The sequence below is a fragment of the Podarcis erhardii genome, assembly GCF_964252035.2.
Source record: "Podarcis erhardii genome assembly, chromosome: 7".
Classification (NCBI taxonomy): domain Eukaryota; kingdom Metazoa; phylum Chordata; class Lepidosauria; order Squamata; family Lacertidae; genus Podarcis; species Podarcis erhardii.
In genome coordinates, this window is record NC_138511.1 from 44324480 (window position 1) to 44337866 (window position 13387).

Sequence of the window (13387 nt, forward strand, 5' to 3'; positions counted from 1 at the left end):
CGTCGTCGCGCCGCGGCTCCTCCAGGCCGCGCGGGGGCAGCAGTGGGCCGGTCCGCGCGGGCCGGTTTGGGCGGCGCTCGTCGCTGGCCAAGGCTTGGCTGGGGGCGCCCCGCCGAGTTGCCATGTAGCGAGGCGAAGAAACGGCGCGTCCGGGCCGGGCAGGGGCGCGGGCAGCCGGGCCGGGCCAGGCCGCATCCCCCCACCCACCCCCATGGGCGCGCAGGTAAGGGCCGCGGAGCGCAGGGGGCTCTTCCGGGCTTCTCCCCCTCGGGAAAGGGGTCCCTGGGGTCGCGGAGTGGGGGGTGCTAGGCAGTGGCGTAGCGTGGGGGGTGCAGGGGGGGCCGGCCGCACCGGGCGCAACTTCTGGGGTTAGGGCAAATCCACGGGTTAGGGGGCGCAAATCCACGGGTTAGGGGGCGCAAATCACTTGCCTTGCCCCGGGTGCTGACAACCCACGCTACGCCACTGGTGCTAGGCGCTCCCCTCTCTCGCTGCGCCCCTCGCCGCCGCCTCGGGTCTCCGGGGAGCCTCGGTTTCCCCGTCTGCCAACCTTTCAGGTCGATTGAGGCGGGGTAGGAAGCGGCTCGGGGTTGCTTGAGGACGCGGCTCCCCACCCCCACCCTCGAAAGTGGAAGGCAAAAACCCTGCACCTCCTTCCCCTCCCGCGCCTCGAGCTCCGGCTCTTCTGCTCCCCACGCAGGACCCTCTTCCCTCCTTCGACCCGGCAAGAGACTCCGCCGCCCGGTGGCACACAGCAGGTCTTGAGCGTGCAGCCTGGCTCACTTGCTGAAGCCCTCTGGCTTTGCTCCTGGTCGTGCCCTCCCTCCGGGACCGCCCTTCTCGCCCCCCCCCTCTCTCTCTCCCACCCCCAATAATAATTCAGTTGTGGGCCCCTTCCGATCTAGGGATCACCTCCCAGGGATCTCTACGTTTGTTTTCGTTTTCACTCGCCCGAGGCCTCTCGCAGCCTCTTCCAAAAAAGTACGAATCTGAAAGGCAAAGCCTGTGAAAACCCGTTTCAAAACGTACGCCACACGAAAGGGAAAGGACGTGGAAGGCCATTTAGGGTTGAAAAACCTCATTCTCCCTGCCTTGAAAGTGTGGTTTAATATCCAGATACACTCTGGTCCCAGGTGGCAGTAGGGGGTTGCTTTTGGGGCTCCTCTCTAGGCTCTGCAGGTCCCCATTTCTGCTCCCCTGATTCTCACAGCCCACCAGGAAAGCCAAGACACTCAGTCCCGGGCACTTCCTCAGTTGCCTCTCTGCCTTCTGCACCTGTTCTTTCATGCTGCTTTGGGTACCTGGAAATGCCCTCTGTGCCAGCTTTTGCTGCTGCACCAAGTATACATGTGTGCATGTGGTGAGCACCTTGGACACAACAGCCTCATGTGATCGGTAGGTGCAGAATGTAGGACAAAGGATGCTTTCTAGCTATGGTAATGGGTTTACTGGTACACTGGCCTTGCCATCTGATTATCTACAGAAAAGTAGGCTAAGACAAGAGCCCACCAGTTGCTTTGGCAGGAAAGGTCATCGCTCAGTGGTTAGAGCATCTGCTTTGCATGCAGAAGACCCCAGGTCCAATCCCTGATGGTATCTCCAGGGAGGGATGCAAAAGGCTCCTTAATCTGAGCTCTTGGATAGCAGCTGCCAATCAGTGTAGACAGTACTGAGCCAGATGTATCAATGGTCTTACTCCTTTGTATATTCCTATAAGCGTGCAACCAACAGTGCCATACCAGGTGTTTTGCACTACATTTTCATTAGGCTCAGTGAGCACTGGTGTTGCTGGCATCTGGAGGGCACCAAGTTGATGAAGGCTGGTTTAATGTGTTCTTCAAAGTATAATGTTATATGTAGCACAAATTGAGGTATTTCATCAGGTTTACTCATTTTTCAAAAAGAAAAAGATTTTAAAGTCAGCCAGATTTTCCCCCCTGTTGCTTATATATTATTTTGTTTATTTTGCTATTTATAGATTGCCTTTCAGGCTGTTCACATCACATTAAAGACACAAAATTATACAACCCTGAGGTTGTAAATGTTAAATTCTGTACACCTAGAAAACTAAAACAGCAGCACCTAAAAAAACAACAAAAACAGCCAGCAGAATAAAACTGAGCTGGAAGCAGGAGGTTTTTCTTTTTAAAAAAAATGCCTTAGAACAAAGCAAACATCACTTTTCTGAAGTGATGTGGACAACCTTAGAGCTCAATTATCAATGTCTTCATGATGAAAAAAAGGCTTCTTGGATTCTATTTGAGTTGTTTCCGGTGGTTAGTAAAGGGAAGGTGCTAATAGCCCAACAAAGTGAAGATGATGTCATTTTAAAGGCTCCTTAGAGCATGAGACAGAAGGGAAGAGCAGCTAATGGAAGGTTCTCATATATGCACTTAAATCTCAGTAGGGAAGTTGGAACAGAATGGTAAAAAGAGATTTGTACAATAACATGCTTGGAAATCTGTATTTCTTTCATAATAGTTATTCTAATAATGATAATAATTTTTGTGTGGCTGTCACCTGTCACCCTACCAATTGATTCCTTGCCATCAAGGGACAATGAGACAAGGCTGATTGATGTCATGCTGGTTTCAAATTCATTTAGCTGGCTTTCTTACTAGCCCTTCTCTGAGGGTCCCTAGATAACCATCAGTGGTCATGTGATGTTATGGACAACTCTATTGCTGGAGGCTCCAATTCCCAAAGAGGAAGGCTAAGCATGGTTACATATAAAAAGTAGTCTCTCAAGCAAGTGTGGTTGTATGCAGCCCGGGTGGTCTTGGCCATGTGAACCACTCTTCATCAACAGTGTTAGAAACTGGGATAGAAAACCTAGGAGCCAAATGGCTTCTGGGTTGTGGGCACTTTTAATTTATTATTTTGATAAGCATGAGCTAATATAACATTTTAGCAGAAATTGTTAATACATGTTTAATTTGGTGTTTACAATAAAAATATTGGTACCATACTTCAGTTTTCAAAATATTCTACTCTTTATTGTTAAACTCCTTTACATATTGTCTATCCTTAACATATACTTCAAGGCTTCAAAGCACATACATTTCAGTAATCCTTAAGTGTCAGCCAGGTGCAAAGAATGGTATCCAGACTTTTTGAGGTGCTCGCAAATGGGGAATCTTTAGGTGCAAAATGCGCCTGGTGCCCTGCTAATTTTGAACCCCGTTCCTCAACCAGGTGGGCTCTGGGTCTTTTGGATTACAACTACCATCAATCCCAGCCAGCACAGCACAAAGGATTGTATTCAACTAAGGCCTACTCAGAGTACACCCATTATAATTGGTGGTTATGTCCATTAACTTTGAGGGGCCTACAGTGAGTAGGAGTGGTAGCAAATATGACCACAAATGTCTGAAGGGCACCAGGTTGGGGAAGTTTGATATAGACTCAAAGTGGCCAAAGTTTGCCTAGCTGTGCTGTCCACTGGAGTTCTTGGGGATTCCAGGAAGGAACTGGCAGTGACATCACTGTGCAGGAAGGGATGACACCTGACTGATGCACAGGAGCTGCCCTGCTGGATGCCTTCATGACTCTGCATAGTTATTGTGTAGCCATCAGAGGCTGCAGAACTGGCTTTACTACCATCTGGGGGACAAACAAGCCTGAGAAGGTGCCTACAAGGCAGGAGCCATATGGGAGACACCATCCTGAGTGGCTTCTGGCTGGGCAGGGCCCTTATGAGCAGCAGACAAGCCAACTTGTCTACACCAGGAGTGGGGTCTGCCTAGTCCTAACGTGTAACACCTCTAGCCCCTCACCTTGGCTTCTGTGTGTGGCTTTGGCAGGTCAGACTGCTATGGAATATGACGAGAAGCTGGCTCGTTTCCGGCAGGGCCACCTCAACCCGTTCAACAAGGCCCCGCTGCAAAGCCACCATGACCAGAAGACTGGGGAGACTGGAGAGGAGTTTCAGCAGAAAGGTGAGTAAGGCAGCTGAGTTCTCCCCTTGGGTAGGGCTCATAAGGGCATAATATTGAAGCTTGAAGTTAGACCCACTTAAGAAGAGGGGGCATCTGTGTTTGTGCAGAGTGTCTTTTGGGCCAGTGCCATCTGCTCAGGCTTACAGATGCTATCCAAAGTCTCTGGCCTTGTCTTCTCCTGCTTCCTACAATCCTTTGAAATGCAGGTACTGAGAATTGTACCTGGTAAATATCTGGTACTTTTCATATATATATTTTAAGTGAAGCCCTGTATAACCTCAGAATCAACACCACAGTCACCAAGACTCCTTGTGGTCTCGTGGGCATGGAGGAAGACAGGAGACTGTGGCGTTTCAAATTCAGTGAGTAGGAGGGGACACGGTTCACCCTCCAGATAACTTCTATGAAAGCTGACCTGCTACTTCCTTCCCTTGGTGGAGAAATGAGGTGACCCCTTTCTGACATGGACCTCCTAGCCACAGAAAAAGAGGAGCTGGAGGAAAGGCAGGGGGCAAGAACAGATCTGGACCTAGGCAGGTAGTTCTGATCCCTACATAACAAGAACCTGCTGAGTCAGGCCAATGGCTCATCTAGTCCAGCATCCTGTTCTCAGATGCCTGTGGGAAACCTGCAAGCAGGATCTGTGTACAAGAGCAACACACACACACACACACACACACACACCCGGTGGTTTTCAGAAACTGGTATTCAGAAGCATTGCTGCCTCTGGCTGTGGAGGCAAGAGCATAGCCACCATGGCTAGAGACATGGCGCTGCGTAGCAGCTCCTCATACAGTCTTTCAAGAAACTGGACACAGAGTTTCCCTTGCACAGCTTTGGGTAGCTTATTGTGGGGCAGGCGCCCTCTGAGACCCAGGCAAGCCGATGTTTGTATGTGAGAGGGAGGAAGGGAATGTTGCAATTCTCTTCCCTCCTGACACTTTTGCTTCTCTTTGCTCCTTGTAGGCTTGAGGCTGGGCTTGTCCCCCGAGGAGGAGGCTGAGTTCCAGTGTTCGGAGCGCACCATGGACTTGGGTCTAGCAGAGGATCACTTCTCACGCCCAGTGGTGAGGAGGAAGGAGGGATGCTTCTGCATTCTGGCCTTGGGCTTGCTGCCCCCCCCCCAATTGTACCTAAATACTTTTACATATCTGGAGAAAAGCAGCACTTAAAATCCCTGACGCCAATCCAAAATCCTCACACTTAACACCAAACATTAAACAGCCAGCCCACCATTCCCTGCCTTGCAGAGCAGGCCACCTCTCTGGCTCCACCAGATCACTGGGGGCACGAGGATATGGCCGGCCTAGACTGCTTGGCTATGGGGGCGGGCAGTCAAGGTTGTCCCTCTGCCTCTGCACTGACAGCCCCTTGGTGATCTGCTCTTCCTTTGCAGGGCTTGTTCCTGGCCTCTGATGTTGAGCAGCTGCGGCAGGCAATTGAAGAGTGCAAGCAGAGGATTTTGGAGCTCCCTGATAACTCGGAGAAGCAAAAAGATGCCGTAGTGCGGCTCATCCATCTGCGGCTCAAACTCCAGGAGCTGAAGGTGCACAGACAGGCTTGTAGAGGGGCATTTCCTAACCATAGGATGGGCTTAAGGGATAGAGCTCTGGAGTCTTCTTGCTGCCAAACAAATCCAAGACTTCTTTCTTGCTTTAGTTCAAGGTGAAAAATTTGTAGTGGGTGTCAAACTTGCAGGTGCACCGTATGATCATGAGAGCCAGCATGTTGGACTGGATGCAAGATTGCTGTGGACCTCAGATGCACCAGCTGAATCTCTGCTCAGCCATGAGTTGCTCAAAAGCCTCAGTCTGAGATGAGACAATCCCCCACCCTGCATCTCTGGGCTTCTATATCAGAAGGCATAGCCCCCAGCAAGGTTGAGCCGTAGCACATCTCAACACTATACCATGCTGGCTTTCTGTTTAAGAGTCAGCTGTTTTAAAGATATATTTATTGCTATCTAACAGAGTGAGCCCAGGGGTGTAACACCTATGGGGGTCATCCAGCTGTTGTTGTTGGACTCCAACTCTGATCAGCCCTATCAACTGATATGGCCAAAGCTCAAGGGTGGTGGGAGCTGGAGTTCAGCAATGCTTAAATGGCCACTGGCTCCCCACCCCCCAATTGCTTTAAATAATTCTCCTTTTTTGTAGTTGTTTTGCAGCCCTTTGGGCAGTGGGGAAGGGCACAGCTTTAGGGCCATGGCTTAGACTTCCAGAAGTGGGGAGAGAGGGCAGATAAAACCACAAGGCCCTTGTTGGGGGCCGTGATTGAACATCCCTACATGGCCTGCCTTTCCCTGTTGCAGGATCCCAGTGAGGATGAGCCCAACATCCGGGTGATTCTGGAGCATCGCTTCTACAAGGAGAAGAGCAAGAGCGTGAAGCAGACTTGTGACAAGTGCAGCACCATCATCTGGGGACTCCTCCAGACCTGGTATACCTGCACAGGTGAGAAGCCACACACCCACATCCCCTCCCCTGGGGACCAGAAGTAGGAGGAGCTCCAATGGGAGATCAATTGCTGTTCCTCCTTCCAGAGCAGCGGAGGGGAACCTTTGGCCTAGTGGCAGGGGGCAGGGGTCCTGTGAGGCCATTTCCCCCAAGCCACACCCAAATATAGAGCAGGTGAAGACACAGCTGAAAAGGACCAAGTGTGTAACCTGTGGCCCTCTTAGATATTGCTAGACTACAGCTCCCATCATGCCTGATCATTGTCCATGCTGACCAGGGCTGATAGGAGCTGGAGTCTAGCAATACCTGGAAGGCTACCTGCTTTGAGGCTCTGTTGCCAGAAGAAAGTTGTCTGCATGAACTGGATAGAAATTCAAAGACAGATGCTTGAAATAGTCTTATTCTGTATGCAGCATGTCCTGGATTCTGCAGTGCAATGAAAAAATACCAACGAGTGTTCTGGCCTCATCCTTTTAGGAGGGCACAAATATTACTCTCCCTCCTCATTCCTGTTGGCCTCCTCATTGTTCTGCCAACCAGGAAGCAGAAGCACCATGAGTTCTTCCTAGGCTAAGTGGGGAAGATCCTGTAGGGCCTAAATCTTATTCTACCTGCCATGGGTATTGTCTCTTTTTATGCAGTACTGTCTTTTTATGTCCTGTGGAACTCCCTGGCACACAACTTAAGAGTTTTCAAGCCCACTGTGAATTAGCTTGAGGTTCTGTTGTGAGGTGTCCCTGGAGAGACCTTTAGAGAGGAGATACGGGGGAGGACTGCTGCTGTTGGGGCCCTGTGGCTTCCTCATGCTTTCCTCTTTTTCCTCCCCAGGTTGTTCCTATCGCTGCCATAGCAAGTGCCTGAACCTCATCACCAAGCCATGTGTCCGCTCCAAGGTCAGCCACCAGGCTGAGTATGAGCTCAGCATCTGCCCAGAGACAGGGTTGGACAGCCAGGACTACCGCTGTGCTGAGTGCCGGGTGCCCATCTCGCTCAGTAAGTGTTGGGGTGGGACTGGCTGGGGCTATCCAGACCAGGGGAAGGGGGAACCCCTGGCTTGCCAGGCTTAATTTGGCCCAACTATGCCCACCTGTTGGACACTTGATGTCAGGTGTGGGGCAGGTAAAGATGTGGCTGGGCCAGAGGGGTTTTGTGGATCAAACAGCTGGCCAGCAGCACCTGCAAAGCCCTCTGCATGGTATTTTGCAGCTGCCCATAAGCTTTGCATAACTCCATGTGCATTACTGTGCAAGCTCCAACAATCAGCTGCTTGGCCATGCAGGCAAAAAGGGCCACCTGACATCATTGTTATGCTGGATGATTGATGGGTGAGTGGCCTTGCCCACCCTTTCAAACTTTGCCGTGAGAGAGCATGGGATATAAAGGGTCTGGTTTGCTGGCCAGATCTAGTGCCCCAGCTCTGACCTAAACCTTCTGGATCCTGTAGGGTGCCTTCTCTGCCCCTTCCATATGCCCACATGGACCGAGGGAAAGTGCCATGAGTCATGGTCAGATACCCGCTACCCCATTTCTGGAACCTCTCCAGGCACTAGCTGTGAGGACTTAAACCAGCCTTGGACTAAAACTCCCATGAGCCTCAGCCACCTTTGCCGTCTGATGCTGAGACAGAGGGTAGTTGTCGTCGAACAGTAAACGGAGGTCAATCTGACCCATGTTTTCCCATAATTATTTTGTAAGTTGGTGAATTCTCCAGTTGAGATTTGGCATGCATTTTAGTGGCAACTGCTTGTTGCCCTCCCTTCCCTTCTCGCCTAGAAAACTTTTACAGTGATCTGTAAGTCTGTGGTATGACCTGTGCACATTCATGCAAGGTTGTTTTTAAATGAGTGGGGCAATCTTACCCTTTTGCTGGTTCATGCAGACATGGCCGAGTTGTTTTGCTCACAGCTCTGTGGCTTGGACAAGGACTCCAAAGAGACAGGATTTAGTGGACTGGAAGTGCAGCTCAGGAGCAGAGTGAATCCTTTGCATGTCAGGAGTCCCAGCTGTGAGCCAAGGCACCTCCAGTCAAAGGATCCCAGCAGCAGAAAGCTTGGAAAGCCCCCTCCCTGTAGCTGTGAGCTGCATTGCTGCCAGTCAGGGTAGACAGGACTGCTTTTAGTGGCTCTAAACCTTACTGGCCATTTGTTGCCAGAGTTCTGCCCAGCCTCCTGGGAGTTTTGAAGATAGTGCTGCTTACCTCGACTGACCTGCCTCTTTCCCTCTGTCCCGCTGCAGGGGGAGTTCCAAGCGAGGCCCGGCAGTGTGACTACACTGGCCTCTATTACTGTAGCAACTGCCACTGGAACGACCAAGCTGTCATCCCTGCCAGGGTCATCCACAACTGGGACTTTGAACCCCGCAAGGTCTGTGCTCAAGTTTCCCAATACCAAAGGCCTTCTGTTGTCAGAAGTTGTAGCGAGTGGCATTAGAAGAGGACAGAGCAGGGATGGGGAACCCCATTGCTGTTGCCACTGTTGTCCATCCTTAATTGGTGACTGTGATTTCCAGGTATCTCGGTGTAGCATGCGCTACCTTGCCCTGATGGTGTCACGGCCGGTACTCAAACTGCGTGAGATTAACCCTCTTCTGTTCAACTATGTTGAGGAGCTGGTGGAGATCCGGGTGAGCATAGGAGGAGTCTGAGAGGGTATACTTGGCCTGAAACCTCTTCTTGATGTGTGCATGGGGAAGTATTTGGGGTTTGAATGAGATGTGTCCTCTACTGATATTCTAGCACCCAAAAGAGAGGTTCACATTACTGGGGAAAGACTGCCTGGCCAAGTGTTTCAAGGGAGTCTTTCTCTCCCTCTCCCTTTGCAGAAGCTGCGCCAGGACATTCTCCTTATGAAACCATACTTCATCACCTGCAAGGAAGCTATGGAGGCTCGGCTCTTGCTCCAGGTCAGGAGGAGAGATGGACCAGCCAGCTGCAGTTTTCTCTTATGTCCATTTTAAACTGAGTATAGGGGACCACTTACAAAACGTTGGGCGTTTATGTGCTCAGCCTCCCTTACATATAAAACCAGTTGGCTTGAGGATTTCATTTGTTTATAAGCATATTTCTAAATGGCCTGCTCATTCAAAAAATATTTATCAGTGGTATATGATAAATCTCAAAAAAATGGTAAAGCCTTAAAATACAGAACAAATGACCAAAACTGAACCACGTTAACTCTAGAAATGCTTGGGGAGGCTGGGATGTTTTCAGCAGGCATTCAAGGGACAACCATTAAACAGAGGAGCCTTTGAGTTCTTTACTCATACCCCACTTGCAGTTCCATGCTTTGTCCTGCCCTCTGCCCCAAATTCATCTGCTTGTGGACAATAAGCAATCGTGCTCTCCCTTCAGCTGCAGGATCGGCAACACTTTGTGGAGAACGACGACATGTACTCGCTGCAAGACCTGATTGACATCAATGCTGGGCGCCTCAGCTGCTCCCTTACCGAGACCCACACGCTCTTTGCCAAACACATCAAACTGGATTGTGAGGTGAGGGTTCAGCAATTGGCATTCAGAAATTTACTGCCACAGGATAATGGCAATGGCCCCCAATTGAAGTAGTAATAAAAGGGAATCAGGCAAATTCATGGACAAAGCTATCAGTGGCCAGTAGCAGGATGGTCAGGTGCAAAAAGGGCCGTCCCTCAGCAGATTTAACATTATGTAAGACAACATACATCTCCTAAAATGCCCAGTGAAGGAGCCCTGTCCTCTTTCACTTCAAGCCACATCTAGCTACTAGTCAGGGTGGCTCTATGCTATCTCTAGGATCAGAGGAACCATGCCTCTGAAGGCATGTTGCTGAGGAACAAGAGTTGGAGAGTGCTGTGTTGTGCTCCTGACCTGTCTGTGTTGTGCTCCTGACCTGTCTGTGGGCTTCCTTGAGCCATCTGATTGGCTTCTAGTAAAAGGGGTGCTAGACTAGTTACACTTTTGGTCTCATCCAGCAGAGCTGCTCTTATGTTACTATGATTCTTAGCAATTGACAGGCCCGTTTTCCACCTCCGTGAATTTGTCTAAACCCTCTTTAAAGCCCTCTAAACTGATAGCCATCATCACCCATCTTGTGGTAGTGGAGTTCCTTACATCATATGCTGTATGATGGTGGACCATATTTTGTCTGCCCTGAATCAATTTCATCACATGATCCCAAGTTCTAATATTCTGAGACATTGTACTGACCTTTGGCATTACACAAATACATTACTGACAGGTAGTCTATAAGAGAAAGGAAAACTTGTTTCTTTCATGTATAATCTTATAATTTTATTTATTTAAGAATATTTATAATTTGCTTAATCTTAAAGACAAATCTTTACCCCCACCATGTCTTCTTCATTCAATGCAGCACTTTATACTACATGGCATTTCCCCAAAATATGTTGCTGTTGGGGGAAATGCAGTTCCTCCTCTGCAAGATTAGCACACCCGTGTGGTTGTATGAGTGTTGTAGGTACCCAGTAGCAAGCAGGAAACCTCTGTGGTGTCATTACGAGCCTAGCAACTCCACCCAACCTCTGTTCACTGGCAGTGGAAGTAGAAGCTGAAACTGACTCACTGGCCTTCCTTTCTCATTCTTACAGCGATGCCAAGCAAAGGGTTTTGTGTGTGAGCTCTGCAAAGAGGGGGATGTACTCTTTCCCTTTGACAGCCATACCTCCATGTGCATGGACTGCTCAGCTGTCTTCCACAGGTGAGCTCCAGAGCTATGATCTGGCTTGCTCTAGTGCTAAATGTGTGGGTTCAAGTCAGGCAGTGAGAGGTAGCTCCTGCCTCTCGTCCAGATGAATGAAACTGACGAGCCTTTGTGTCTCCTTTTGCAGGGACTGTTATTATGACAACTCCACAACGTGTCCCAAGTGTGCTCGGCTAAATCTGAGAAAGCAGTCACTGCTCAGAGACCCCAGTGTGGAGCTGCAGGCTTAGAGGTGCCTTTCCTTGGCTGGAGGGAGATGGCACAAAGGAACATGGCAAGCCCAGGATGCTGGGTTTCACCTGTACTTGCCTGGGAGGAGATCAGCCCAGATTGGCAAGGAGGAGAACCTTCACAGGAATGCAGCTGGGAATGGCTTCTCTAAAGGTTCCGGGAAATGATGCTGCAGGACAAGTGTCCTAGACTCTCTCTTACTAGAAGAGCCTTTGAGACTGCTCAGCACATCAGACTTTGCAGACTCTCCCTACCTGAAATCATGAGTTCAAGAGAGCACTGTCCTCACAGGACACAGGTTTTTGGGTGTGAGGAGGACAAGCTTTTGGGCCAGGGTTTATTCATGGCAGATCCTGCTAGGCTGAAAAACATTGGAGAAAGGGCCGACTGACTGTGATGCGAAACATTTGCTAGCAGCTTTCCTCGGCTGTTGCTTATTAACGCCACCGCTCTATGCTGGCACATAACATTGAGAGTGCCCCTGTGGCTTCCGTTTTGACAGTGATACATCAGCATGGAAGATGATCCGAGGCAGGTGGGCTTAGGGGTTATATGATATCTAGAATTCATTCCCTCTAACTTAGATGCATAAAGTATCTGTGCTGGAGATCAGGTATGCGGGAGAGAAGAGAAGATGCCCTTTTCTCCTTCACCATCCCCATGGCTTTTGGTGATGGCAACACAAGGACTGGATGGATGATGAACTTGGAACAGACCCCAACAGCCAGTGAGACGAGACTGGAGTGGGGCACTTCAACCACAGTAATTTATCACGAGCACTAAAATCACTTTAAATAAAGCCGTGTGAAACTCTGGCTGCGTTACTATGATTTTAAGTTCTGCCTGCACAGACCTTGTCTTCTGCAAATATGTTACCTTCCTTTTCCTCTCCTGGAAGGCTCTCCTGGAAGGCTTCAATGTTGCATCCTCTGGAGCTATTCAAGACAGTTTGTGGCCAAACATAACATGAGGGCAGATAGCTAGTGCCACTACTTATTAAGATAAATTAACTTGAGATCACATGTCCAAGTAATGGAGACCATGTTGTAAAATGTGGTGCATATGTGGTAGTTATCTGCTTTTCATTCTCGGGGTGCCCTTAGCCCCTTTGTCTCTATCTGAACTAAGGAGCTTCAGGTGCAAGGAAGTTGCAAATACAACAGGTTCATCTCTGCTATGTGTACAGCTCAGTAACTTGCAAATTGTGTTAACTGTAACATGATTTTATTCAGTGGTCTGAAAGCTCCAAGTGATCTGTTGTAGCTGTTTCATAAATGTAAGTACATAGCTGATAAGTAGGCATGTGCAATTTCAGCTTGAATTATAGATGGGTTGTAGAGGGATGTGGGAAGAGGAAACATGGGTTTCAACTTCTATCAGCTGGTTGAATAGAGAGTTATTTTAACATCACAAAGCTGCTATTATCCTAGGCTCAGCCAAGCAAGTACCAAAGTAGTCCTGCTGCCTTTGGCTTGATACGACAACACAGTGTTACCAAAAAAGCTTTCCTTGCCCTACCACAACCTATTGGGTATACTGGGCAGAAGGGACGAGGTACATATGAGATTTAGCAGCCAGGTAAGAACCAAAGAGTCCTGCTCCCAACTGACAAAATGGCTATCTAGACCATTATATAGTTTGTCACAGTAACTAACTCCATGTTTCTTGAAAGCCCATAAGCAGGAAATAAGCACAAGAGCACTCTCCCTACTTGTGCTCCCCAGCAACTGGTGTTCAGAGGCTGAGCACTTCCAGTATTGGGCTAGCCCCCAGGCATAATGGTTGGTAGCCACTGGTAGCCTTATTCTCTATTAATTTATCCAATCTGCTTTCAAAGCCATCTTGGTTGGTGGCCATTGCTACCATCTTGTGCTAGCAGATTCTATAGTATCAAAGTACACGGAATTGTGAGCAGTGAGAGCTTTTGTAACATGAGGCAGAATATCTTGATTCTATACATCTCTGAGCAAGTCCTATGTACTGGATTCCTAGTTCATAGCATTCTTGACACAACCTCCCCCATATTCTGGGGGTTGTACCATCTCTGGCTGACAATGTGAGGGTA

The 13387-nt window shown here is 49.2% G+C and overlaps 1 protein-coding gene across 2 annotated transcripts; it reads left to right on the forward strand.

The window, feature by feature from the left end:
- Positions 1-87: 87 nt before the first annotated feature.
- Positions 88-12137, forward strand: DEF8 (differentially expressed in FDCP 8 homolog). Of its 2 annotated transcripts, XM_081872272.1 has the most exons (12): positions 89-223; positions 3804-3938; positions 4905-5005; positions 5335-5484; positions 6250-6391; positions 7223-7387; positions 8630-8757; positions 8903-9016; positions 9215-9295; positions 9744-9884; positions 10979-11088; positions 11219-12137. In XM_081872272.1, exons 2-12 carry the CDS (start codon positions 3815-3817, stop codon positions 11319-11321), a joined length of 1359 nt encoding a protein of 452 aa, XP_081728398.1. In that variant the 5' UTR covers positions 89-223; positions 3804-3814; the 3' UTR covers positions 11322-12137. The 2 variants fall into 2 exon arrangements, with proteins under 2 accessions (XP_081728399.1, XP_081728398.1); XM_081872273.1 differs by lacking the exon at positions 8903-9016 and having other exon boundaries at positions 88-223.
- The last annotated feature ends 1250 nt before the right edge of the window (positions 12138-13387 follow it).

Excerpts from the sequence above, each read along its gene's own strand:
- DEF8 (XM_081872272.1), top strand. The coding sequence starts at position 3,815 with ATGGAATATGACGAGAAGCTGGCTCGTTTCCGGCAGGGCCACCTCAAC. Across the intron at positions 5,006-5,334 it reads ATCACTTCTCACGCCCAGTG|GGCTTGTTCCTGGCCTCTGA; the intron begins GTGAGGAGGAAG and ends CTTCCTTTGCAG. Across the intron at positions 5,485-6,249 it reads TCAAACTCCAGGAGCTGAAG|GATCCCAGTGAGGATGAGCC; the intron begins GTGCACAGACAG and ends TCCCTGTTGCAG.